The 26,750-nt window shown below is 52.4% G+C and overlaps 1 protein-coding gene across 11 annotated transcripts; it reads right to left on the bottom strand.

The window, feature by feature from the left end:
• UROS (uroporphyrinogen III synthase) lies at window positions 1-26,655 on the bottom strand. Of its 11 annotated transcripts, none has more exons than XM_032490675.1 (14): window positions 26,380-26,655; window positions 23,178-23,350; window positions 22,970-23,071; window positions 17,577-17,665; window positions 17,351-17,434; window positions 15,652-15,748; window positions 12,765-12,839; window positions 9,784-9,858; window positions 9,308-9,364; window positions 7,281-7,410; window positions 6,224-6,304; window positions 4,236-4,321; window positions 3,409-3,507; window positions 386-522 (listed from the first exon to the last, which is right to left on the bottom strand). In XM_032490675.1, exons 4-13 carry the CDS (start codon window positions 17,637-17,639, stop codon window positions 3,428-3,430), a joined length of 828 nt encoding a protein of 275 aa, XP_032346566.1. In that variant the 5' UTR covers window positions 17,640-17,665; window positions 22,970-23,071; window positions 23,178-23,350; window positions 26,380-26,655; the 3' UTR covers window positions 386-522; window positions 3,409-3,427. The 11 variants fall into 11 exon arrangements, 9 of the variants coding, with proteins under 9 accessions (XP_014418089.1, XP_032346566.1, XP_032346570.1 ...); XR_004323729.1 differs by having other exon boundaries at window positions 484-522; window positions 7,281-7,351; XM_032490679.1 differs by lacking the exon at window positions 9,308-9,364.
• Window positions 26,656-26,750: the final 95 nt, after the last annotated feature.

Below are 26,750 nucleotides of genomic sequence, written 5' to 3'. Positions count from 1 at the left end.
TAGGATGAATAAAACTTCAGACACAGCAAATTTTATTATCATACCAGGTCTGTCAGTTATCAGAACGTGGGCACGTCTGTTTCCGTCCCAAACACTGCTCTGCACTGACAACAGACAGCAGGTGACAATACCCAGTCACACAAGTGGCCAGGGTGCGTTATTTGATTTCCTTCCTGCTGCCAGGGGAGCCGGCACACTCCGGGCGAGGGTCCCAGGTGGTCTCCACGGAGGAAGGTCAGGGGCACGTGGGCCTGACGTCCGGGGGTTCCACGCGGGCCGGGACAGGAGCTTGAGGGCGCCGGCTTCCCGGGAGCTGCACCGGAGGTGGCAGCACCTTGCCGGGGCCGCGGGGGAGCGGCAGCCCAGGAAGCGCGAGGGACAGCGGACTCAGCACCCGCCGGGCTGAAGCGCCGTCCTGATGCCGGCGGCCAGGGCCTGCGGCGTGGGGCTCTCTGCGGTGCAGCTCACAGGCAGGCCCTGGGCGGCCAGGGCGCGAGCTGTGGTGGGGCCGATGGCAACGAACTGCAGGGAGAAGAGAGAAGGGCCTGAGCGCAGCAGACGGAGGGCGACGGGCACTAGGCCCACCAGGCATCCTGTCTGTTAGGACATGACTCCCACACGACAGCTTGTAAACGTGATAATACCTCCCAATGTGAACCTTGCTCTGTTGCCTACAAAGTGCCTCCTGACAGCCTCGCCATCAGCGTGAGTGGGTCTCACCATCCCTGCGGCTCCGTGTGGGGCACGACCGAGGTCTGGACTCAGCTCCTGCCACCTTGGCTGCATTCTGAGAAGCTTCCGCTGCTGACAGCTCTGCTTTGTGTCTGGGGGCCCGGGTGGGGCCGGGTGGAGCACAGAACAAAGCCTGGAGGGGCTCTGGGTGTGGCGGGCACGGGGTCTGGGCCCCCCAGGGGAGCGGAGCCACCGAGACCAGGACCAGCAGCCAGAGGGCTGGGCTCAAACACCAGCTCCACAGGATGGTGGTATGTGAGTTATTTCTCAATAAAGCTGTTTTTGTTTTTGTTTTTCAGTTGAAAAAGAAAGAAACTCCCTGAGATTAGGAACCAGCAAGTAGCAAACAGGATTTCAGCGGCAGCAGTTTGGTCACAACATGACTTTTCCACCCGAGTTTTTTGTTCCCTCTGGAACCCTCTGGTCACAGAGCGCTGCCGTCTGACCCTGCACCACAGGCCTGGTTGGCCACAGAGAGCCTGAAGGGCTGGCCCTGGCTGCAGACGCCGCCCCCAGAGCCATATGGTGTCCCCCTCGACCTGGCCCTGAGGCCCAGTGCTAATGTCCTGCCCCCTCCCTGGGCACCGCCTGGGCCGTTAGCGGGCCAGCCCTGCTGTGGGGCTGGCAGCTGGGTCTGGAGCCCAGCTCTGCCACCACTGGATGGTGACCTCAAAGCGTGAAGGCGGCCACTTCAGCGGCCCGTGCGGGGTTGGACCGTGAGAAGCAGGGAACACACCTGGCAGGTGGTGGACAGAGCACTCAGTTGCCTCCGTTAGTCTGGTGGTCCATGTGAATTTGCTTTCTTACTGCTTTGTAATGACTCCTCTGTGACCTTTAGAGACAGCTGTCGGGAGCCCCCCCTGACCTTCTATGGCCCACCTGCATGCTGTGCAGTGCTGTACAGTGGGTCCTGCCAAGAATCCTGGGGAGGGAGGTGGGCACCCAGCAGACAGGGGGCAGAGCTGGACGGGAAAGGGACGATGCCCAATCCATGGGCCAGGCCTGCATCCTTTGTCAAAACTGGAAATTCCTGCCTGAGCCAGTGAAGTTGCCGACATGAAGGCTAACTCCGCTGGTACACGGCATCCCTGTGGCCCCAGACAGCCCGCACTAAATGCTCACAGTGGTGGCTCAGTTGCCCACCCCCCCACCCTCCAGCAACGGCAGAGTCAAGGCCTGGTGGTACTCAAAACACCAGGGGCGGTGCCCTTAACTGCTGCAGGAAGAGGCGGCCCGGGCTGCTGAGAAGCCCCGAGTGTCTGAAGGGGATGAAAACAGCCCGTGACAGACTTAAGCCAGGGAAGCTCCCTCAGCCCCGGTGGTCTGTGGGCAGGGCGGGCGGTAACCTATTCATAATGGGTCACGCTTTAAGTTTAGATTTCAAGTGTTCACCTGTACTTTTAAAAAACGTATGTTTTGAAAGAAGATACAGTGTAATTAAATACACTGTTCGTTCTTCCTCAAAGTGGGCAAACACTGAGAAGCGGGGGCAGGAGGGATATGTTATGTTGATGTAACTGCCCAGGCAAGTCACGACAGCCTCTGGGACTGGAGGGGCTCCTACTGCAGGCGCAGAGGGGCCAGAACTGGGGTGGTCCCGCACCGTCACACATGCCAGCCTCCCGAGAGGAAGCACTCACCACGTGCCCACGACTGTGGGACCATGTTGTGGGTCATATCTCTTCAATCCCCCCAAACCTAAGAGCTAGATGTTCTTTTCCCTCCCCACTGACCCAGGTGCAAGCCCTGGGCCGTCTAGTGGCCCCCCAGGACTCGGCAGGCCTTTCAGCCTCCGTCTCACCTGTAGTGAGGACAGTAGTTCCTGTTACTTGGGATTCCTACCCCGAACTGGTGTGAGAACAACGCGGGATACCGGCTAGAAATACCCCATCCACGGGCCACCAGGGCCAATAACACGGACTCAGTCATCTGAGGTCCAAATCATGGCTCCTCCTCCTCCTATGTGACCCAGCACAGGATGCACAACTTCTCTGAGCCTAACACTGTAAAACTGGGGGACAGTCACAACCATGAGCCGCGCTTGTGACGAAAGGTAAGGGCCTTCGCTCCTGGCCGTATGAGTGCCTGCAGGGCTCCCGGTCACACCTGCACCCTGTCCTCAGTCCCCTCCAGCCTGGCCCAGAGCATCCCCACGACAGGCACTACAGTGCTGGGACTACTTGTAGACTCGGAATAAACACAGTCCCTAAAAATGGGAACAGAAATCCTTTGAATTAAAAGATGTGAAAAGGGGAAATGCTTTTCGGATAGATAATTTCAAGACAGATGGAAAAAGGGGGGAAGAATGCTAACACCTGTGCCAGGCCTGGAGCTAAGGGCTTTCCTTGAACTCTCCCATGTCATCCTGAGGCTAAGCTACCAGGGAAGACCATACACACGTCATAAAGGCCACAAAGGGACAGTTATCCTCACATTACAAATGAGGAAACAGGCTCAGAGAGGTTAAGTAACTTGTCCAAGAGCACCAGCCAGGAAGTGGGGCTGCCGAGCTTTAAGCACGGGGCCTGGGATGCCCAAAGCCCTGCCTTCTCTTCAGCTGCCATCAGGGCATCTGCAGGTAGGAGTGCTTTGACTCTACAGGGAAACTCTAGGAAAATTAGTAAAAATTTTAAAAAAAGAATCTGAAAAAGATCAAAAGTGCACAGAATACCTCACCTTAATTTGTTCCATGTTGTCACCAGATAACTCTTGAATATACTTGAGGCTGTACATCAGGCCAGAGGGACTGAAAAACGTAATGCTGGCTGGAATGCCCTGCAGGGAGAGAAAGCAAGGCCACCTCTTGCCATGGGGCCGAGGAGAGCCGTGCTCCCCTAGCCGGTCACGATCAGCCCCTGGAGCCCCCTGCGGCCCCCGTGCATTCACAGCAAGAGGGTCCTCACTGATGCTGGCACTCTTGGCTCCATCGGGCCGAGTGCAGGTCAGGAGCTGTTTAGAGGGGTGCGATGGGAGAGGCTGGGCGCCGCTCCTCTGCTGGACTCCAGGTCTGCATCTGCCTGGTCAGAGGACACAGGCAGCGTGGACCTAGTGCCCAGCTGGAAGATGCCTCCAGCTTATGTGGCCAGAGTGATACGGGTCATGTAGGAGCCCAGCTCCCTGTCACCTCTCCATCCATTCCGGAAATAGAGCAGACAGCAGATAGACTGGCCCACGTGGCCCTTCTGCTCCCAGTACTGGCCAGGCACTCAGAAGCCTGTCCTGGGAGGGGAAGGGGAGACGTCTTACTGAATACAGACATGAGAAACTTGGATCAACTCAAACAAGTGCCATGCACTCGTCTGCCTGAAGCCTCCAAAGGTCCCTGTGGCCTCCCAAATTCCATCCAGACTCCTCCGTGGGCACTGCAGGCCTTGCCAGTGTGGGCCCAGCCCCCTCTCCAGCCTCTCCCCCGCACCCACCCCTGCCCCGGGTGCCCGCCCTGCCCCGGCTCCCCCTGGATACCCCGCGCCCCCGCCCTGGCTCCCCCTGGGGACCCTGCGCACCTGCTGGGAATAGTAGCTGTGCAGGTTCACCTGGATTCCTGGGTGTGGGATCTTCTGATAGACGAGTATGCTTTCCATGGGGATCCCTGGACATCAAAACCAGGACAGGGACTTTACTGCACTGGGAACACACCCTGGGGCAGTTAGTGGAGGACCCCCACCCCACCCTGCCCCAGTGGGCACGCCCTCCTGGAACAAGCTGCCGGGAGCTGAGAGGTGTGGACTGAGTGCAGGTAGACTCGGCCGGCCCCCTGCAGCCTGCTTAACACTGCGGAGCGGCTCACATGGGAGAGGAAGGACAAGGGTTCCGAAACCTCAGCCATCCTTCATGCCGTGGACGCATTTTTTCCAGTTTGTGTGGGCCGTCCGCCGGACTGGCCCCGGCCCTCCACCGCGGAGGCCGCCTGTGTGGAATCCTGCACGAGGCAAGGGCTGGGGGCAGAGCTCTGAGGGAGCTTTACAAGCCTGGGGGCCGAAGCAGGCAGCCAGGAGCCTTCTGGGGCCTGGGCACCTTGGTCCCCAGCAACTTGATGCCAGGAGGCGAGGTCCAAGGGCAGCTCTCAGGGGACGGGGAGGCCATGAGTCAGGCAGGGGCCCCAGCTGCGTCCCAGCTCTGCCTCTCCTGGATGGGCCACCCCCCTCCAAAGGCCCAGGGCCCCCTCTGCAGATGCACCGGTTAGGCTGGGGACTGTCCCACACTCCCTCCTGTTCTGTTCGGTGGCTCTGAACACCCCCAGTGTGGCCAGGGCTGGCGATGAGGGAGAAGCACAGATTTCAAGGCCGTGGACACGGATTAGGGCAGCCACTCAGCGACATGACGAAACGTGTCAGGGAGGGAGTGGGTGCTTGGGCTAATGAAAATGATGGATGGGGTGGAGAGAAAACCTCTCAGAAAATATAAAGATGATTTTAGCATAAAATAGCAACCTATCACCATTTCATATCCCAAAAACCTGAAGAGAGAAAGCTGAAGTACCAAACCTCCGATTTATGTATGATTTCTTTAAGGACACCTGGGATCAGGCTCTTTTGTTCTCTCCCAGCCTTTCCTTGTCCAGAAAGGACAATGACCTTGCCGATCTCACTGCCCAATGTCCTGTGCCATCCTCCCTGGTAGCGTTTGGAAGACAGACAATAATATGTGTAGAAGATACAATCTCACTCCGTTTTACTGCAGGAGGGGACAGTGACAAGGTCCAAGATCATTCTGGGGAACATTCTTCACGTGGGCTGTCAAAGGTTCAAAACAGCAAGGCGACATAAAAGTTGCTGGTCCATGAACCGTTTGCTTTTGGAGGCCTCGTGCTGTGAGATCTCACAGCAGCTCCAGGAGGCGGGCTCTGTGCTTCCTGACGCCCACCTCCCCGAGGGGATGCTCAGAGGGAGGGTGTGGGCAGCGCGCAGTCACACAGCTAATGAACAGCAGAGAATTCAAACCTGTTTTTGCCTCATTCTGAAGCTCGTGCTCCAAACCACTAATGACCCCCTGCTCCCAGCCCAGCTCTCTGACAGAAGGCCTGCAGGTGACACCCAAGACACTGGAGTCAGCGGAGCTGGAGAGCCCCAGGCACAGGGGCTGGTTCTGAGACAGAGCCCGGGATCCAGGACAGAGGTGAAGCGAGGCCTGAGTGGCTGAGCTGGGGGACGTGGCCTGCGGGATGAGGTCAGCTCCCTCCTTAGACTGACTTCTGCGTGTGCCCGCCCTGGGGTCCCCGCCACACCACGTCCTCCTGGTGGGGGCTCCGCAACCCTCTGCGTGCTCCCAGCTGGGCTGAGCAGGTGGAGGGAGCAGATCTGAAGCAGGGAGGGCAGGCTGCACCCTAGACCCAACATGAGGGGCGCCCTGCCTTCCAGCCTGGCTGGTCCAACCCACATCTGCTCTCCCTCAAGGTCTCCCAGGGTGGACACTTCTGTTACCATGAAGGCTCTCTGTGGTCCCCAAAGAGCCCTTGGAAGGCGGTGCCCACGAGTCAGTGCATTTTAGTCACCTTTGTCCTTGAGCATTTTTGGCAGGATTTCTCCTTTGAGGGTTCCACAGGGAAACAGAAGAGGCAGTGCTGATGACTCCCCTGCAAATAAAGCAGCAGACTTTGTAGAACTTTGCAGAAACTCCAGGAGGTGCATGTGCCCAGGGGCGTGGGAGGAGCAGCTCCGGGCCCCGCCCCATCTTAGGTTTCTGTTACAGGACCGGGTGGGAGGACAATCACAGGGTCATGGGGGCGAAGGCATGTGGGAAAAACAGCCGCATGAGCCGGGGGCTGCTGTCACCCACTCCCAAACTCTTGTACTGGTGGCGCCAGGCAGCAGGTGTTGGTTAGAGCGCAGTGACCAGAGTCAGGTCAGACGCCAGGCCTGGTGTCGGCAAGAGAGCAACACTTTCCACCACCACCCACCTCTGGAGGAGCCCTGATGGGATGAGAGGTGGCTGGAGCCTGGGCCCTGCCCATAATACAGGAGACCAGTGGTGGTGTGGCCACGAGTGGACATGCAGCCACCTCGACAAAGACAAGCCGCGTGGCCACTTGTGTAATGGGGGAACGGTGGCTGCCAGGCCAGTTGCCCAAGGGGCTGACGGATGGCCGTGAGGGGGCGCCGCCTGCTGAGAGGGGCCCTGCCTCTTGCCCACGCACATCTCCACTCTGCGCAGAGACCTCAGGGCATCTGTCATTGGAAGCTCGCTCTCTGCAGAATCGTGAAGATGGCAAGTGGGCGATACCACCCAACAAAACTGACGGGCTGTCAGATGCCAGCATCGTCCCCAAATGTGAAAACAAAGCGTTTTAGTAAAACTGACCACTTTCCCCCTCCATCTCTCAATCAGAAATACGTTTTTTTTGCGGGGGGGGGGGGCGGGGGAAGGCAATTAGGTTTGTTTGTTTATTATTTTTAATAGAACTACTGGGGATTGAAGCCAGGACCGTGTGCAAGGTAAGCATGCGCTCTACCACCGAGCTTTACCCTCCCCGAGAGGTAAGAAGGTCTGATGGGTGTTGGCCATGCACTAACATGTATTTTTCTACATCGGGGAGACCTCTCTGAACAAACCTCCTTCTGGTGACTGCAATCGAAGGAGACAACGAGCCACGTTCCCTCCTCGGGCCCCATCTCCACGAAGGCTGGCGAAACAACAGGAGTACGCAGGCTTCCTTGTTTTCAGTTACTAAAAAACTACCAGCTGGCAAATGTTTTCTGTAAACCGCTTTGTAAACATTAGTACTGACATAAAAGAACACAGGGAACTGGGAAACTTCTAAACATACTGTAGATAAACAGATGCCCACTGATTTCGCTTCCAGCGTGAGGGAATGTCTGCATGCAGTACAGATGCCAGCCACAGAGACGCGTTTGCAAAGCCATGACCAGAGCCCAGGCGTCCCTCTGGTGTACGTGTCCATGTGTGTGTTGGGTGGTGGGGTGTGCAGGAGTCTAGGGGCCCAAGCTGCTCCCACAGACCCTTCCCAGCACCTGCTCTAGGGCAGCTGTGGGACCAGCAGCAAAATCAGGGGCTGCTTTTCCTGCAAGCCCAGCCCCAGGGGTGTGCGAGGGCCTTCTGGAGGATTCCGGCATCTGCCCTTTGCAGCAGCTCCTCTGTGGGTCTATCAGAGTACTGAGCTGCTCATTCGTATTCTCTGACTGCTGGTCACTACTAGGGAGGAGGTGCTCAGACATGCATCCTGGCGCACAGCAGGCGCCTGTCTTTTCGCACTGCACCTCCGGTGCCCAGCAGAGAGCCAGGACGGGCAGGCCCAGCCAGCCCGGCTGGCTTCATGGAAAGGCACTGCCTTGTCGGCACAAGGGAGGAAACCCTGAAATATCCTGGTTGAGGACTCCTTTCTGCCACAGGAGAGGAGGGATCAGCCACAACTGTATTCCCTGGGCACTAACCCCCTCCAAGAAGTCAAAAGCGAATAACCCATTCCTTTTCGGTATAAACGTACTGTCTGCAGATTTTTAACCCAAACAGGCCAAAGCTAAATAGGCCAGTGTTAAAGTTGGTTGACTCTGCAGAGGTGAGAGATGCGGTCCCCTCGGGACAACAGGGAGAGACCAGGACCTGGCAGGAGCCCAACCCATACGAAATGGTGAACTGTGGGGCTCGGAGACCCCACTCTCTGCTCCTTTAACACAAAGGGAGCCTGGCCGGCTGAGCTGGAGACAGAGCCGTGTTGAAAATCCTAAGAGAATGTTATGTAGCTGGGGTGGGTGGGGTCTCCATAAACAGTCACCATAGGTGACTACAGTAATGAGACCGAGCTTTTTCACTGGAGGAGATGTGCGTATCTGAAAAACTCTGACAACGTGAGAAGTCCGCAGTGACTGCCCCCGCCCAGGCCTGCTGTGGGAATGCAGGCGGTGCAGGCAGCGGGCACTTCACTGGAGATGCCTGGGATGACGAGGCCGGCTGGGGAGACGGAGGAAGAGCCCGGCAGGTGCGCAAGGCTGCAGGTCCCTCGTCAGCTCAGCTGCAAGTCCGGAGGACAAGCCACGTAAACTGCAGTGCGGTCTGCCTGCCTCCGACACCCTCCCGCCTCCCTGCCTCTCTCAGGATGAGAGAACTGTCTTCCACCTTTTGCCACTTAACTTGCTCTTTCTTTTCCATTAGGGGAGACATCCTGGGAGGGAAAAACGATGCGCTATCAGATTAAATGAATTAATAGCTTTAAGTGCTTACAATAGTGCCTGGCACAGAGTGGTACGTGTTTCAGTAAAATAAATAAGCCCTAACTATGAACTGGTCTGTCTACTCCAAGCCCTGGAAGTAGACTCTTAGCTTTTAAAATCAAGCCTCAATGTTTCCTGGGGAAGAAAATCATTAACGCCTGGGTGAAGCCAAGGTGAAAGTCCCCGTTAGTAGTGAAGACGGAGTCTTACTTGGATATTCTAATTGCGAACTGAAGATTTATTAGGAACCACAGACATGCTGGTGGTAACTCAGAGCAAGGAACAGAGGTTTTGCAAAGAACGCAGGCCAGGACCCTCCGAGATGAGGGCAGAAGGTGCTCCCACCCACCCTCCAAGCCTTCAGTCACTTAACCACAACACCGGCGTGGTGTCTCAGAAGTGACACTCACTGATCGATTCTGCCTCGTGTTTGCAAAGCAAGGAGCACCAGCTCGATGGCTCTGGACCTGAGGATGAGGAATGACTCGGGTTCCTTTCCTCGCCTTGCAGAACTAATGCACCAGCTGTGCGTGCAGCCAAATCGTCGGCCCTGGAGACAGCCTGGCACACAGACATTCCTGGGCCACGTTTGCTGGACCCCAGTGAACTGTTTTAGGCAGGGCGTTGGGGGGGGGGCGGGCAGGAGAGGGGTCAGTCAGTGAGATTGGGACCCCAAAGCTGACGAAGGCACGTCCCCTGGGCTCAGGAGAGCACAGCCTGAGGATTTCCAAAGGGCTGAACGACTCCGCGGCTGGAGCTCATCTTTGGAAGGAGAGTGATCAGGTGGAGGCACTGAGGAAACAGCCCTTTCCCGAGGTGGTGGGGATTGTGAGACCAGCGAACAAAAATAAATGGGCTTCATTTGGGGTGCCGTGTTTCTACTTACTGGAACAAATGTATTCTGCAAGCTTTTCCGCGTTTCCACAGTTTTCTCCCTCTGTGTGCAGGCCCATTTTATTCACTGGAAAACAGTAACAAAATACATTTCTTTCCATGGCTGTTAAAGTCCTTCTGTGCTGGTGTTGTTTTCTTAGTGTGCAAATACAGAGGCACGTGCTTTAAAAATGGCACGGAGAAAGCCTCCCCTTGAAAGCTGGTGCGGGGACATGGCAGCATCCTGTCGCCGTGGGGGAGCCAGGAGGGGAGGCTTGGGGTGACCTCCAATTCCTCTGAGAGCCACCCAGCTCGTGTGCAGGAGGGGAAGACACCAACCAGACGGGACTGTTTTAAGGGTTATACGAGATGACGAGAGCAAGCTGCTGGCCACCAGGGAGGAGAGCCGGGAAGGTGGCATTCTCAGCAGCCAGGCAGGAGGTGGCGAGCGCCTGGGGCGATCAGAAGGCGTCAGTGGCCTCGTTCTGTTAGGGAGACGAGGCCGCCCTCCTCCAGAAAGGGGTCCTGTGCTGACATGGCTGGGCTGAGATAGAAAGGAAGGGAGGTGAGGTTTCATAATGACCTGCCAAGAGGGACCCCAGGACCACAGGGGCTGCACCCACCACTCCTGTGAGACTCCTGTTCATGAACTGAGCAAGGAGCCGACCCCCAGGCTCCCGGGCACTTTTCCAGACGGGGAACACTCTGCAGGGGATGTTGATGAAGGAAGGGCCTGGGGCTGGCTCAGTCTTATTGAAATAAGCATAAATTATCTAGTCAAAATAATGTTCTCGTGAGATTCCACACAGCCCAAGAGCAAAGATACAGTGTGTGCTTTTCTCCACTATCAGCAATCAGTAACATGTACAAAACTGCAGGTCAAGTCACGACGTTTACGAAGATGCACGAGCACCTCTTCTCGCTGGGCTTCCACAACGAGACCCTGTGTTGCTCACTGGACCCTGTTTTCATTTCCACTTTGAGAAACATTTCTACTGTTTCCTCTCTTTGCTTAAAATGGTCAGCTTTCCTGATTTGGTTCACAGCCGCTGGAGAGCCAGAAGCTCGTGCGCCCAGTGTGATCAGAGGGCTCCTGTGTGCCATGAACTGGCCCCAGTGACTGCTGGTACCCACACCCCTGCATCAAGCCCTCCCCATGAGTGTGGACTGGACTTACTAGCTCGATTCAAACAAAAAGGAGATGCAACATCACTTCCATGATTAGGTTGTACAAGACTGTGGCTTCTGTCCTGGGTGCTGGCTCTTGGACTGTCTCACAACAGGAGAAGCCAGCTGCAATGCCGTGAGAAGCCCTTCAGAGATGCCCACATGTGGGAGCTGGGAGGTGGGTCCCTGTGCGTGATCTTGGAAGTAGACCCTCCCCTCGCCAAGCTGGGGTATCTGCAGCCTGGTGAGAGACCCTGGGCCAGAAGGACCCAACTAAGCCATCTCTGACCCACAGAAGCTGTGAGATATTAAATGCTTATTGTTTCTAGATGCTAAGTTTTGGGGTAATCTGTTACACAGCCAAGATGACAAACACATGGGGCCTGGTCTCCTCTAGCTGTCAGTGCTCAACCTCCTCTAGGTCTCCAGGCTCTTGCTGAGATTCAGGTGAACAGAAACCACTAAAGGCAGCCCCTTTTGTCCATCATGTCTGGAAAGGTAAACTAAAATAGAACTTTTCAAAAGTTGGGTTATTGATCTTCATGTGAAGACAGGGTATGGTTTCTCCCAAAAGATTTTTTACAACTGCCAAATCTCTGATTTCATCCCTCCTTTGAAATTATGTTTCCAACATTTAGAACATGTCCTTTCCCTTCATGACCCAATAAACAGGGAGCTGCTTGAGGCCAACGAAGTGCCCAGCTGAGACAAAAGCTCTGGCACCCAGGCTGTAGCTGGTGAGGGCCCAGCCTCCACTGCTCCAAGTCTCAGACAGATTTCTCACCGGTGTCTCACCATTTTCTTTTTTCTAGTTTCCTTCTCATTTGACAGAACAGCGAGATCAAAATGTGAAGTATATACTCCTGAATCAAACTGAAGGTCATGGGACAGCTCGAAATTATTTATCAGCTAACATGGGGAAGTGTGAATCTGGAGTACAAGGTCAAAATAGGAAAATTCACAAGTGCACTGAATTTGACAGTTGAATTTTTGGTATAAGCCAGAAATTACCTATATTATTTTCTTTCCTCTTCTGCCAGAAAAATAGAAATAATTAAAGAAAGTACAAGCCAATTCTTAGCTTATCTTTGGGGGGGATGTAGGACAGTGGGGGTGGCTCCCTTGGCAACCAAGGTGCTGATTCCGCTCCCGGCTGATGTGCTGACCCGGTGGAGGGGTCACGCCGCCCACAGAAGCCACGTACCACCGGTCATCTCTTACTTAGCCCAGCCACTCCCGGCTGGTCTCTTCCCCAACCTCATTCCGTTCTTCCGAAAAAGCGCTTTTAATCCTTAAACTTTTTTCATTCACACTGCACCCTCCCCCCAAATTTTAATATTCACTTGGACAAACTGAACTGTTTTGAACCAAAGTTATAGGTTCATTTAATTGCAATTGCTAAGTGTTAAGTAATTCAAAAATGTTAATGTTAATTTTTAATCATTCATTGTTTACATTTTGTGCTTTAAAAAGAATACATAAATTCCAGACTGTCTGTAAAAATGTGGAAAACACTACCACCAGAACCCCTCCATGCTACTGTCCTTTTGGGTTTTTACAGCAGCTCCGTTACATAGGCCTGGCTGATCAAATCATCGGTCACTGGTGACCAAAATCACCTCATTAAAGTCAACTCAGGTGGAGTTGAAAGAGGTGTGTTGTGAACAACAAAAGACGTCTTTATCTTTCTTATCATTTAGGAAATTCCAAAGGTTTTAGGAGCTCTGTTGTCAGGAATAGGGATGAAGACCAGAGATATATATTTCTCATTATAATCACAACATCACAGTCATTCTTTGGTGTTTTACTTGTATCTTAATTGCTTACCTAGAGAAGCAGTAGCATTTCCCACCACATACACCGACTTGGCATTCCACTTTTCTTTCAGAGACTTTTTCCAGACTGTAAAATATGAAATTCTATGTGAGTTTCAAATATCAAAGTGGCCATTTGGACAGCTGCCCAAGGCTACTGGTTTATGCCTTGTGAGCGAGGCAAACTATTAACTGAATACAAAGAACAGTATCCCAAACTAAAACCCATTTTCACACTGTTCATATTCTGCAGGACAATTTTAAAAAATCACTTAGGCAGATGTTTCAGGATGCCTTGCTTAATATTAAATCACTTCCACAGTTCACACCGCAAGCATTTTTAATGTGTATCAGAAAACAAACACAACCTGAAGAATTAATTTGCATGGTGATATTAAAACTAAAAAATCTAGACTTTTAAAGAAAAATTACTGGTCATGAAATAGAGGCAACTTACATGCCAATAAAGCAACACAACTGGTTTTATTTACATAAATCTGAAAGCAGCCGAGAGACTGTCATCTCAGATGAGAGGGCTCACTATCCATTAGGTCAACGCAGAGATAATAAATTCCAGGTTCATAAACAAATGCAATTTAATAGAAAACACTGCCATTTTATGACAAAAAAAATTTAAAATATGGATTAAAGAAATACCAAGATAAAATGGGTTGTATAAATGTACCACGAGGCCACTTGGCGTTCGACACCCTTTTAGAAGACAAGGAAACACGAGTTCTTCTCCCTAAAATCTGATTATGAGCATAACTTTCCCTTAAATTCAATAGTGTTACTCCACCCTTTACGCTCCTTTGAGAAATCATCTTTTAAATAGCAACAGAGATTGAGTTTCACCTTCTTTCCTTTCCTACTCCACTGATGTAAATAATATTTATTAAAAAATTATCCACAGCATGTGAACAAGCCATTCTCCAAGCCTCGCAGTGGACATCGGCTGGAGCCAGCCCTGGCTGGAATCAGAAAGCCAAAAGTCAGGAGGAGGAAGGAAATAATAAAGCTCACAGTGGCTGCAATGAAATACAGACAAAACACAGTAGAAAAGATCAACGAAAATAAGAGCTATTTTTTAAGAAAGATAAATGAAATTGATAAACCCTTAGCTAGACTCACTAAGAAAAAAAGACAGAAGGCCCTGCCCTTCAGAGCCGGCTCTGCCCTTTAACTTGGGTTTGTTCCTGGCGAGTCAGCTAACCCACCTCGTCTGTTTCCCGGTCAAGATAACTGGACTTAACTGCACCTCTACTGCCTGTATCGTAGAGTTGTTGTGAGACTCAAAGTAAGAAAATGCATGGGCTCTGTGTACACCTGTAACTTACATAATATTGCACATCAACTACACTTCAATTAAAAAAAAAGAAAATGTACGGGAAAACCCTTTTTAAACCAGAAAGTGCTGTAAAAAGTTACGGTGTCCATTTTGGGCTTTTCTTCTTTTTCGTCATCTTCATCCTCAAAACACACACAACAGGAAAAGCACAACTGTAAGAGCCAGCTTCCCAAGGCACCACCTGGCAGAGAACACGGGGCCTCTCCGTCTCGAGTTGCCCTTCTCCGTTTTGGAGATCCCAGGGCTCCGCTTCCGAGCCCCTCGCTGACTGGACAGCATGAGTCCTCCCCCGCAAGAAGAACCTTAGACTGTCTCCTCAGCGGGAAGGTAAATGTGTGTACGAGACACCAAGAGGGGGTGTTCTGGCTACGATGAAAGCCTAATTAACTGTAAAAAGGGAGCAGAATGGCCACTGAGCACAGCCACTAACAACGCCTGCCACGCGCCAGGAGATGCTCTGAATGCGTCTCTGCGGGACTCAGACACCGTAGCTGCAATCATTCATCTGCAGCCTACAGACGGTATGGGCTTGGAGAGTTTCACACCCCCTGCTCCTCAGGCTCCTCGTTTGTCAAGTGGAAACGCTCATCACCGCCACCTCGGGGGTAAAGCATTTAGACCCTCGGGAAGCTCTCGCTAGTAGAAGTGATGCTCCTCGGATGCAGGTATATTTGTGCCCACTTCACAAACAAGGAAACTGAGGCTCAGGAGGTCAAGGAGCTCGCCAGGGTCAGAACGGCCACCTGAACCCAGGCCTAGCTGGCTGCCACATGCTCTGGGTAACCACCCACCCTGCTGCCTCCACTCGTTGGTATAACTGGAGCTGGTCTGTCCTGACTGACTGGTTCCATGGCCTTGGACCAGTGCTGACTCTCCCCAAGGCTCAGTTTTCTCATCTGTAAAATGAGGACCACGGTAGGTGTGCCTGGTCTAGGATTAAACGAGATCATGCATGCAAAGTTAACACGGAGCCCGGTACATGGCAGGCACTCCAAAATGTCAGTTACGAAGCTGCCTGATGGAACAGACTAAGCCGGGCTCTGATGACAAGGGAAGGAGGCAGGAGGAGGGACTGGGAGGGGATCGTGTCCTCAGGTGCCTGGCACTGCAGGGACTGTTTTCTCAGGTGCTGTGGGATCTTCCCATCGTCCCCTGGAGGAAAGGACCGGTGACCACACATTGTGAGGGAAACTCTGACCATCTGGCAGGTGAACCTTAGACCCCCCCTCAGCGACACCTGCCTGGGCGTTCAGGAGGCAGCGCTGCCTCCTGTCTCCCCGGGAAACGTGGCTCACTCCCGCCAGAAGGCTAGCAGGTTATGTGTCATTCTGCGTGGGACATTAAGAAACAGCTTAGAAGAAGAAAGGCCATCTTCTGTTCCCTCCAAAGGTTACAGAAACATGAAGTAACCAGGTACCTAAATACTTTTTGAGCCAACTCACTGCATTTTTCTCAAACTTGAAGTCCAGCTATTTCTGGGATCTAGTATCACCAATAGGAGAAATCAGAGGACAGAAAAGTCCAGGGGAATTCACAGCAGACCCACCCTTACCTTCGGCTTTATTGTCTTTCTCCAGACACAGCTCCACTGCTTCTACTGCTCTGGGGCTGGTGAAAATGAGTCCCCCGTAACTGTCAGGCTGAGACAGCTGCACACCGAACAGCAATGAAGGCATTTTATATAATGGCCAAGTTCCACACTTCCCAGAATTCCACACGTTTCACAAGAGTAGGGGGCAAACTAATTCCTTCCACCCACTTATCCATCCATCCATCCACTCAAGACATGAGAGCTTACTACGGCCGTTAAGGATAGACAGGTGAATTCACAGCCTCTCCCTCAAGCAGCTCATGGTCCTGGGGAGAGACAGGCCAGAGCAATGTCAGGTGGCAGGTGTAATGGAGCCAAGGGGGCAATGTGACTCAGCCTGGGCTCGGCTGGGGTGCAGGCAGGCTGGTAGACTCGACCTGTGTCTGTAATAAAACTGGAATATGCAAAGAGTGATATCCACGCAGAAGCCCTGGTCTTCAAGGATAGAAATGATGATAAAATCTAGGCAACATGTATTCTGAGCTGGGCACTGGGCTGTTTTACCCATAATCCCGCACTGAGCCTGTGACAGCACCCTTCGAGACGTGCTCACCTATTTGCACCGCACAGGTTCAGACACAGAGCCTTGGAGAGAATGCGGAGCCAGCCCCAGGTGAGTGGCGGGGCCGGGACTGGCGCCCAGGCCCCTGCGACCCCCGAGCCCGGAGCTTCACAGAGGGGTCAGGACGCCCCGGCGGGAAGAGCCGGCCAGTGGGGTGGAGAGGCTCCTGCGGACACTCCAGTATTTGTCTGACCACGAGGTCCTAGCAACGACCTCACATGCTGAGCTCTGGTTCCCGGCTAGAGCTGTTTTCGGAAAAGCGTGCCCACTCGGGCCCTCTTACAGCGTCCTCACAGCACACAAACCCAGGGCATGGGAGCACGACAGAAGCCAGACCAATGTTTGTTGAGTAAATTGTTGAATGAATAATTCAATCTCCCTCAAATCAAAGGGAGAACGCAGGGCGGCTTTTCTCAGAGTGACGGGCGGGTTTTCAGGCACAGAGCTCCCTGGTGCTAACAGCGGCTGGGGAGCCCGGTGGGCAGGGCTGCGCACACCAGGCCCAGGAAGCCACCCTGGCTCTGGCCCGGGTGTCCAGAATGGATCCCCAGGGGAGATGCCTGGTGACGGGTCCACGTTGCTGGGGGCACTGAATCTCTAACCTGAAACATTTGGAAGGCTTTCCCAGGACTGTCTCCGGCCGTATCTCTCACTCCACCAGGCAGCGGTCCCAGCTCTCCCCTCTATGTGCTGGAGGACCAGCCAAGTTGCCCAAGCTGGGGAAAAACACCTGCTGGGCAGCTTTGCTGAGCTCAGGGGGCACGATTAAGTGAGAGGAGGAAGAGGAAAGGCTCTGAAAGGCCGAGAGCAGTGCAGGCTGGGCGCCCTCAGCACAGCCAGCTCTCCCGGGCCCCTATCCCGGCCTCACCTCCGGGTCAGCTGGCTCTCTGGAGGGGCTGGCAGGGGCTCAGGCTGAGAACCCAGCAGCATCAGACTCCTGGGGCCAGGTGAGCTTGTGCCATCCCAGTTTTAAAGTCTGGTAGTGAAATGCGGGGTAGTGAACAAGTCCCTCCCGCTAGGGCTGGCGAGGATTCCACAGAAACCAAATGCGTGCCACTCATAAACGGGGGTGCCCAGACACGGACTGATGAACCTCACCTTCTCCAGAAAACTGGGAAGAGACAAAAACTCAAAGGATAAGACAGGAATCAAAGTGGCTTCAAGTCCGTATAATCCTAATTCCTGCAAACAAAAGAATATAGTTCTGAGTTGGCCAGGGTTTGGAAAATTGGGAAAACATCCTGTCACAGGACCTTTCACAGCCCCTCGATTTCATTAACGAGGCAGGGCTGTGCTTTCTGGGACCATCGCCTCAGGCACTTACCCTGATGTAGGGATCCTGGCCACGGTCATCCTCCTTAGGGTCTTTGAGCAAAAGGACCTTCATTCTCGCCTGGCAGTCCTTACAGGGCGCTGTGACAGAGCAGGGAAACGGACCTTAATTAGACCTCAAAGGCTCTTCCTGAGCAGTGTCAGATGGGACAGAGCAGGGGAGAAGGTAACCACCGCGGTTGGCCGGGCCTCTCCCTCACACACGATGACTCAGCGTTGAGGGGCTTGTGTCTTCTGAAGACCTTGTCACCGATAAGGCCAAGGGACAGCATGCTGGCTTGTGATACCACTTGGAAAGGCAGAAGAAAGCCATCAGGGAAAGGCAGTGTCCTAGCCGAACATTTAAGGCTCACAGAAGAGAAGTGACCCAAGTTCTAGGCTGTATCAGTAACAAATAGAGTATCTCATATTTTAAGGAATTAAACAAATAATTGTTTCCATTACAAGATAAATATACTAAGTTGCTCATAAGCTGTTTAGGAACTAAAGATATTGACTCTTCTAGTTCTCAAATGATGTGAGATAATCTTTCAAAAATTTTCTAATAACCTGGAAAGCAGTTTGTTGGTATATGTCAAAAGGCTTATATACTTCATACCTGTTCTTCCCATAATTTCACATCAAAGAATAAACATCTAGGCGATACTCATAAATGTGTGCAAAGATCAACATAAAGATCTTCCTCCTGGCATTCTTTTTTAGGAGATATAACTGACATGTGACATTGTGTAAGTTTCAAGTGCATAATGTGATATGATACACTTACATGTTGCAATATGATTACCATTGGAGCAACAGCTAACACCTCTATCACTGCACATGATTATCATTCCATTTTGGGGTGTGAACAGTTAAGATCTAGTCTCTTAGCAGCTTTGAAGTTTATAACACAGCATTGTTGGCTGTAATCATTAGGCTGTGCACGGAGATCCCCAGAACCTATCTATCTACTGGTTGCAAGTTTGTGTGCGGATTCTTTGTAATTGTAAATAACTGGAAACAATGTAGATGTCCAACAATGAAAGAATGGTTAAATGGTACAGTTATATGAACTCACTGAAGTATTCATAAACTTAATTACATGGATTAATCACAAAATAATGTTAAGTTTAAAAAGCAAGATTCAGAATTGCATAAATAGTATGATTTTGTATATATATAAATATGAAAGAATATTCTTCGGTGGTAGATAGGGAGGTAAGGGTGATTACTTTCTTCTCTACATCTTTCTATTTTATACTCCAATTTTTTAAATAGACATTAAATTCCTTTTGTATCAAGGAGGGGAAGTATGCTACAGCCATCCCAAAGGCCTCAGAAAGGTTGCTGAAGACCTGCAGAATAAACTCTGCTGGAAATGCAGATTATATCCCATAAGCAGCATTAGAATAGCAGTTACTTAATAAATATTACACAGGGGTTGATAACAGTCAAACAGGGTATATTGTTTGGAGCAGAAATGTGTTCACTTTGGGAGCCATTACTTAAAAATTATTACTGAACATATTTCTGGAACATTATAATATCTATGGGACAGCTTAGGAAGATTTGGCTGCAAATGAACTGCTTTGTATCTAAGCAACCAAACCTGGGTGAACAAATAATAATTGTGAAATCAAGTTCAATTACTGCTGTTTTTGAGCAGCTAGCCAGAGAGATTGAGGGTCTGGGGAAATGGGCTGTCACACCGCTTCTATCATTTCCTAGTTACTCAGAATGTCACGCAGAAGTGAGGAATCTCCCTCCTGGTGATGGTCACTCTTATGTGCCACCTTGGCGAGGCTCTTTTCCCCGTTTATTCTTAAGTGCTAACCTAGGTGTTGCTGGGAAGGTAATTTGGAGATGTGGCAAAGTCCATCATCAGCTGGTTTTTAGCAAGAGAGGTTAACCTAGGTCATCAGAGAGGGCCTGATTCTGTCGGTGGAAAGCCCTTAAGAGCAGAATGGAGGCTTCCCCGAGGAGGACAAAGTTCCACCTGGGGCCACAGCTGCAGCCCAGCTGAGTCCTGGCCCGCCCTTCCTGCCGGTCGGTCGGCGTGCACCACTGCAGCTTTCAGACCTGCTCTGCCAGCCCCTCCAGCTGCCCAGGTCATTTCCAGGCAGTAAGTCTCCTGATACATAACCCCTGCTGTTCTGTTTCTCTGGGCGAACCCTGACTGATACGCCTTCCAATTTGGAGGCTCCGGGGATCTGGTACGTCACTGAGTGGCAGGTAAAACTTGGCATTTTCTGCTAAAGCATAAATCTTTCCAGGGCACACAGAGCAAGCAACTGTGGTGGGGGTTCAAAAGTGGGAGCATGACGCTGTGAGGCAGACATCCTGACCCCTGCTCAGCCCTACTGTGTCCCCCATGGTTTCAGGCTCCAGGACACAAGTCCCCAAGTTTCCAAAGGATCTGTCAGTAACAAGCCAATCTCTCACAACAGTGTTCCTACAGAGGCGCCAGGCAGTGGCTTCTGGGTGGGGAGTCAGGAAGCAGCCGGACTGGGGATTCACATTGGAGACAGAGCTAACAGGACATATTGATGTAATTCCAGGTGAGAAATCTGTCCGCAGCCTGGTTTGAAATGGTTGGGACCAGGATGAAAATGTGTGTTCCTTCTCTGAATCACACCTAAATGTTTGATTTGTTCCATGGAATCCTCTCAGTGAGTTGACAAACATTGGGAGATGGTTCCTGCGTCCTAGGCACCGGGTGTACTTATGGTTCCTGCCCTCGTATTTATGGGAGGGTAAAACAGGTGTCTTACAAATACGTAAAAACAGTGACGGTCGTAGTGTAACGAGCAGGATGAAGGAAGAGTCTAGATGCTGTGGAAACCAGCTGGCAGGTCTTACTGGACTGGGAGGTGTGGCAGGGATTGCCACTGGCCCCCAAACATCCACTCTTCCTTCTCCCTCATAGAAACGGAATCCCTATTAATGGGGCACATGGTTGCCCCCCAAAAAACGCGCAGCTGGACGTGGCCCGGGGACCAGGTTCTGGCCCACAGGATGGAAGTCGAAGTTCTGCGCACACTTCCGGGTCCGGCCTTAGAAGGAAGTGCTGTGCCCCCTCCTGGCCTTCCCTGCTTCTGGAATGTTCGGGGGTGCCAGCTCATCTACTGCAGGGGAGGGCGACGCCCTGGGGGAGATGGAAGAAAAAGGAGAAGGAGCAGGACCCCTCTGCGTGGCAGGGCCTCGGGTGAGCCGGGGCTTTTACATCAGAGGAAAGTTCTATCCTGTTTCGGCCGCTGTTCACTCAGATCTCTGTTAGAGCAGCGGACCCACCTCCCAACTGACACGGAGGCCAGAAGGCTTCCTCGAGGATGTGACGTTCAGAATGCAGACCGGCAGCCTGAGCAGGATTAAGCTCTGAGGTGACATGCCTGAGGGAGGGAGAGAGGTCTGGAGTGGACAGGGGACATGGGGACACGGGCCGGTCATGTCAGGGAGTTTGGACGCACCCAGCAGCAGTGGGAAGCCTCCCGTTGGTGGACTGATTTCTCCTCTCCCCTCATTTCCACTTGCCCTTTCCTCCTCCCCTTTCCCTCCAGGGATAACGTCAGGACGTGTGGTTTCACAGAACAAACAAGGACTAAGGACCAAGGGACCTGGGCTCTGGTCCCAGCTTTACTGGCCATGATGCCATCCCTTGTTAGATGGGAGTAAGGCTGCGGAGTGACTTGCAGGAGATCCCACCACAGCTACCCAGTCACTGAGCGCTTTCTACTGCCAACCCTTCTTTCTCAGCTGAGAAAGCCGTGGCTGCGGTGGGGCGGGGGGCCTGCCCAGCCCACACACGGAGTCCAGGCGAAGCCAGAACTGCACCCAGGCCTTCAGGGTCCGAGTCAGTCCCCTCCCGCCAGCTCAGGCCCCTCAGTCCATCTACAGCCTGGAGGAAGCAACACGGCCTCTTCTGGTGGTGATAAGCCCCCATGGGAACTAGCACTCAGTTACAATGACATCTTTCACTCAATTAGGAAGCTTTTCATCTGGGGTTTAATCTTAATTACTTTTTCTTATTTATTTCCCTCCACCCTGGGTCCCTCCAACTTAACACCGGGAGGGATTTGACCCCAGCCCTCTTCTATTCTAGGGCAGGGAGAGAGTAGGGGAGATGGCAGAATTTCTATCTTTATAGTTCGGGTGATGTTAGGCTGCACCCCACGGGCCTGCAAGCCCTGTACCCGCCCAGTTTCAAGACCAAAGAAAGAGCCCAGAGTCAGTGACAGAGACATCGACTGGGGGATCTCACACGTCTGAAGCAAGGTCCCAGAGCGACACCCCGCCGTGTGCAGCAGACAGCAGGCAGGACATGGCGGCGGTCTTCAATAGCAGCGGAAGGGGAGATTACCAGTCACAGGGGGAACTGACGTCACGTTGGCTCATCGGTTGCTGGGGAAACCATGAGAGGGGCCACCCCTCGCCGCCCCTTTGACAAACTATCACAGTGGAGATAGTTCTGATCTTAGAGAAATCACTAGCTGGGGCCAGGGGGCAGATACCTAGTTATTGACTAGGCTGTATGATTAAGAGGGAAGGTTGGTCAGGTGAGCAGGGTGAAGGTGAGGCAGGGACTGATCGAGCAGGGGATGTGCAGAGAGCAGGAGAACAGCCACCTGGCTGGCCTGATCATACAGGTGACCACATATCCCAGTTTAAGTCCCAATTTACACCTGCTGTTCTGGTGTAATTATTGCCAGCGCCCACTGCACTCTCAAGTCTCCCATTTTAGACAGTAAATTATAAAGTCGTCTTCCTCTCTATGGCTGTGGGTGCTCACAAATGTTTTCTACAGCTTGATGGAAAGGAAAAAAACGCAGGACTAGAAATGGGGAGACTCTCACTCCTGCCCATGAAATCTCAGCGGCGTGCACCAAGGCAAGTCTGAGACAGAGTATGGTGGCCAGCCAGTGGGGCCGGAGTGCAGGGAGCCCCCGGGGCAAGCAGATGGGCTCAGAGCTGCCATGTGGGGCCATTCAGGCTGTGAGGACGAGGCTGGTTTTGCACACTCTGTAGTTGAGAATGCCCATCCTCCACCGACGTGCCCCAGCCCTTCGAGCCGTGACTGGCTCACAGGAGTGCCTGGCGTCTTGGTCCTCTCAGCTCTTGGGGCAGCTGGGTAGGACCCCGGGCAGCCAGAACCCATTCCCCTTCCCTCCATGCCCACCCCAGCCAGGGCTGACCGCCTCTGGCTGTAAACTGTAAATCCTCACCTATTTATGGAAATATGCTGGATGAATAATTCATTTACTAGGTGTGCCATAGTGTTGAAAAAAAAAAGTTGAAGAGTACTGGTATTAGATATCCAGATGGAGAAATCAGGTCGGCAGTTTGGGCCGGGAAAGGAGTCAGGTCAAAGGACAAAGTCCCCGGCGTCATCAGTGTACAGATGGTACTTACAGTCCTGGGATCGGGTGAGATTGTGGATAGCAAAGAAGCGAGTCCAGGCCAGAGCCCCAAAGAACAGTGTCAGGTCAAGTCGGGGGCACAGGGCAGAGGGGACTGTGGCAAAAGAGAAGGAAACCAGATTAGAATTGTCTTAGCCTGGGCTGCTGTAACAGGGCAGCACAGCCTGGGGGGCTTGAACAACAGGCGTTAATTTTCTCACAGTTCTGGAGGCTGGAAGCCCAGGCTCAAGGTGCCATGAGGACCGGTCTCTGGGGAGGCCTCTCCTGGCCTGTAGACGGCTGCCTCCTGCTGTCTGCTCACACGGCCTTGCCTCTGTCCTTGTGCAGACAGAGATTCCTGCTGTCTTGTCCTCTTCTTATAAGGACACCAGTCCTATAGGATAGGGGTTAAAGCTTTAGGACCTCACTTAATCTTAATTACCTCTTTAAAGGCCCAATATCCAAATACAGTCACACTGGGGATCAGGGCTGTGACACAGGAATTTAGGGGCACGACTCAGTTCACAACAGAGTAAGTCACAAAGTACAGTGAGCGTAAAGACGTAAGGACAGCTAGCTGTGCAGACAGGAAGAGCACTTCCTACTGCAAACCCCCAGGATTCCAAAGAAAGGCTTAAAAAGTTTGCCTCCAGGTCGGGGCTCCTCTGATTCAGAGTTCGTATTCTGCTGGGGTGGAGGACGATTTAGGGTGAAGCATGCACATTCCAGCCACTCTGTACAGAAGGCCTGGTGGAATTAACAAATTAACAAGTTCAGCGTCAAATTCAAGCTGAGTAGATTTAAGACCGGCAGAGCCAGTGAGGATGCTTTTCATCCACCAGAGCCTGGAGTATCCTAGGGACGGGGGCAGGCGAAGGGGTTCAGAGGAAGTGAACAAAGCCTTCTCAGCACTGTGTCGCTCTGGTCAATGTACATCTTCACATAGAACTCCTTCACTTGCTCCCATCAAGAACTTCCAATACCAATCGTCCAGTCACTTGCTATGATGAACACACAGTGAGTTGGCAGGTCCCTGAACTTGTGCAGGTCCCCCGTGATGGGCTGAATCTGAGATTTAAATGTTGAGGTCTTTTAACCCCCAGGATCTCAGAAGGTGACTTCACTTGAAAACAGGGTCTTTGCAGATGCAGTCAAGTTAAAATGAAGCCATTAGGGTGAGCCGGTGAGTCCTAACCCATTATCACTGGTGTCCTTATAAAAAGGGGAAATTTAGATACACAGGGAGAGCACCACATGCAGATGAAGGCAGAGATCGGGGTGATGCTTCTACAAGCAGATGAAGGCCAATGATGGCCAGCGAACCACCAGCAGCCAGGGGAGAAGCCTGGACCCCTCACCACCTCACAAGGAACCAACCCTGCTGACATCTTGATCTTAGAATTTTAGCCTCTAGAACTGTGACACAACACATTTCTGCTGTACCCTCCATCCAGTTTGTGGCACTCGGATACAGCAGCTCTGGGAAACTAATACGGCCTCATGCAAGTTGTAAAGGAAACAGATCATGGGAATTCCTTTCTTCTTCCACTTTTGCAACCAAGTTGAAAGCTTCCTGCTGTAAGAAGCTCCTGTGCAAACTAAAGAATGTCGTTTGCCATCTGCCTCTACAAGGACGAAGTCACGAGCCACGGCAGTCGCTGACCTTTAACACACTCTGAAAGGATTTCAGGGCAGAGATCAGGGATGAGGCGCTCTGTGCTCTGGGAAAATCTGGCAGAATAGGACTTCGGATAGTTAGAGATTTTCAGAAGATTTTATGATCCCAGATCCTTACCTCTTCTCATACCTAGAAAAGCACTAAAATCATTAGCAGAGACATCTGCTCCTCCTGACTAGCAGCAACCTCTTACCAAGATGTGTGCTTGACTGCATGTACCCCCTTCACAAACTTCTATACATACTGACCTCCCCCTCTACCTCTTCAGAGCAGTTCCTCAGAGCTGTACATCTCTCAGCTGCACAGCTGAAAGGCTGTCTCCCAGGCTATAGTCCTCAGTAAGCCCCAAGTAAAACGGAACTACAGCTCTCACGTTGTGTGCTTTTTTGTCACTTGACACCTGGTACTTGCGTTACAGCAACAGGAGGAGAGAGGCAGAGGTACTCTGAGGCTTTTAGACCAGGACGGTTGTTTGTGAGCCATTTAGGGCTTTGGAAGCGGCACTGTGGAGTAAAAGAAGCTTGTGCCGGAGGGGGTAAGGCCTGGGTTCTGGTCTGACCTGTTCTTCTCTTGATCTCAGTTCTTGCATCTGTGAAACGGACTAAGTCCTGTGAACCACTGGCTTTTCTCAGCGACTTTCTTCACCGTAGAAGATGCTCAGTAAACATTTGTTCACATTGTGGAAAAACAACACTTTAGATTTACCCAGAAACTTTTGGAGCAGGGGAAATGATCACTTTTCCTTAAAGAGACAGGGAACTGTATTAAGGCCTCTTTGCTGGTCACAAAGAGCCACGCCTCAAACCCACACTTGTTAACTGTGTCCTGCTGCTCTGAGCATCAGCAATAACCACAGCCACCCTTCTATCCAGCACTTACTCTGTAATTTATAGGGCACAATATTTTGCATGCAAGATCTTAATTCTCATTTAAGCCAGGAAGGAAGGTATTATTATTCTCTGTTTTTACAGAAGAGGAAACCAAATCCCTGAGTTTGAGTAAAGTGCCCAGGGTCACACAGCACAGTAAGTGGCAGAGGTGAAATTTAATCCAGGTCTGATGTCTTCTCTAATTAATGGCTTTCTAAAAACATTCTTTACAACAGGCTGCAAACTGGCAGTCCTTGGGATAAACCTGACTGGTAGATGAATTTTACTGGTAGATGAATTTTATTGCACAGGTTTTACAAATCAAGATATTTTTTGTAAAAATGCAGGTCTACAGGTTCTCTTGAAATGTCAGAACGGACAACACTAGGGGGCATTTCCACTTGGCCACAACTGGCAGTGGCTGCGCGGTACACGCTCTCTAGTTTGCCACAGTCCCCTCCACTCTGTTCTCGCAAAACAGGCTCAGGTCTGTACTTCAAATATCCCCATTCGCCCTGAGGCATTTAAGGTTGATCCTTGATTTTGAAGAAACTTTCAGGTCAAGAAATGCACTTAAGGAGGGTGGGCTAGAGGCAGACATTTGGATCATTCCATCACTGACAAGGCTGTGCCACCGACTAGGCTGGGGGAATGCCCGCAGGGCCGGGCCTGAGCCTGGCGTGGGGGCATTTGCACCGACCCAGGGACTTTCCCTTCGGGGCCAACCACTGCCCGGGCCGCGGCCAAGCACCCAGGCTGGCAGGGCCCTCGGGGTTCAGCTCCTGACTCGTCACGCAGTGGCTAGTGCCGCAGGCGGGCCCCTGCGCGTCCGCGGAACTCCGTGTCTTCGTCGGTACCGTGGGCGGCGACACCTACCTCGCAGGGCTGGTGAGGCCCGAAAGAGCTAGGAGGTGGGGCCGTAACCAGCCCGGCACCGGGGACTCGCCAGGCGCCCAGTCGGGGGCGGAATCTCGCGGGTTCCACCAGGACACAGCGAGGCAGCGGGAGCGGAGAGCCGGGTGGGCGGCCCCATCACCACGTGGCCTGCGCTGCCATGGCGACGGCCGCGCAGGGCTCCAAGTACTTGCACCTCCGCCGGGGGTCCCGCGGCCCCGGCTGCTGACAGCTGGAGCTCGCGCATGCGCACCGACACCCAGGCCCAAAAGACCAATCAGAGATGGGTCGAACCACAACGCGAAGGGGAGAGGGAGCGTTGGAAAGGAGTGAGGGAAGATGGAAGGAGTTAT

Source organism: Camelus ferus, chromosome 11 (genome assembly GCF_009834535.1).
Source record: "Camelus ferus isolate YT-003-E chromosome 11, BCGSAC_Cfer_1.0, whole genome shotgun sequence".
In the NCBI taxonomy this organism is placed as follows: Eukaryota; Metazoa; Chordata; class Mammalia; order Artiodactyla; family Camelidae; genus Camelus; species Camelus ferus.
This window is presented reverse-complemented; position numbering and strand designations above follow the sequence as displayed.

Bases quoted from the DNA above. Each gene is read 5' to 3' on its own strand.
- UROS (XM_032490675.1), bottom strand. From the start codon at position 17,639: ATGAAGGTCCTTTTGCTCAAAGACCCTAAGGAGGATGACCGTGGCCAG. The intron at 15,749-17,350 runs GTGAGGTTCATC...TTCGGTGTGCAG, and splicing joins TTCCCAGTTTTCTGGAGAAG to CTGTCTCAGCCTGACAGTTA. The intron at 9,859-12,764 runs GTAAGCAATTAA...ACTGTTTTCCAG, and splicing joins AAATGCTACTGCTTCTCTAG to TGAATAAAATGGGCCTGCAC.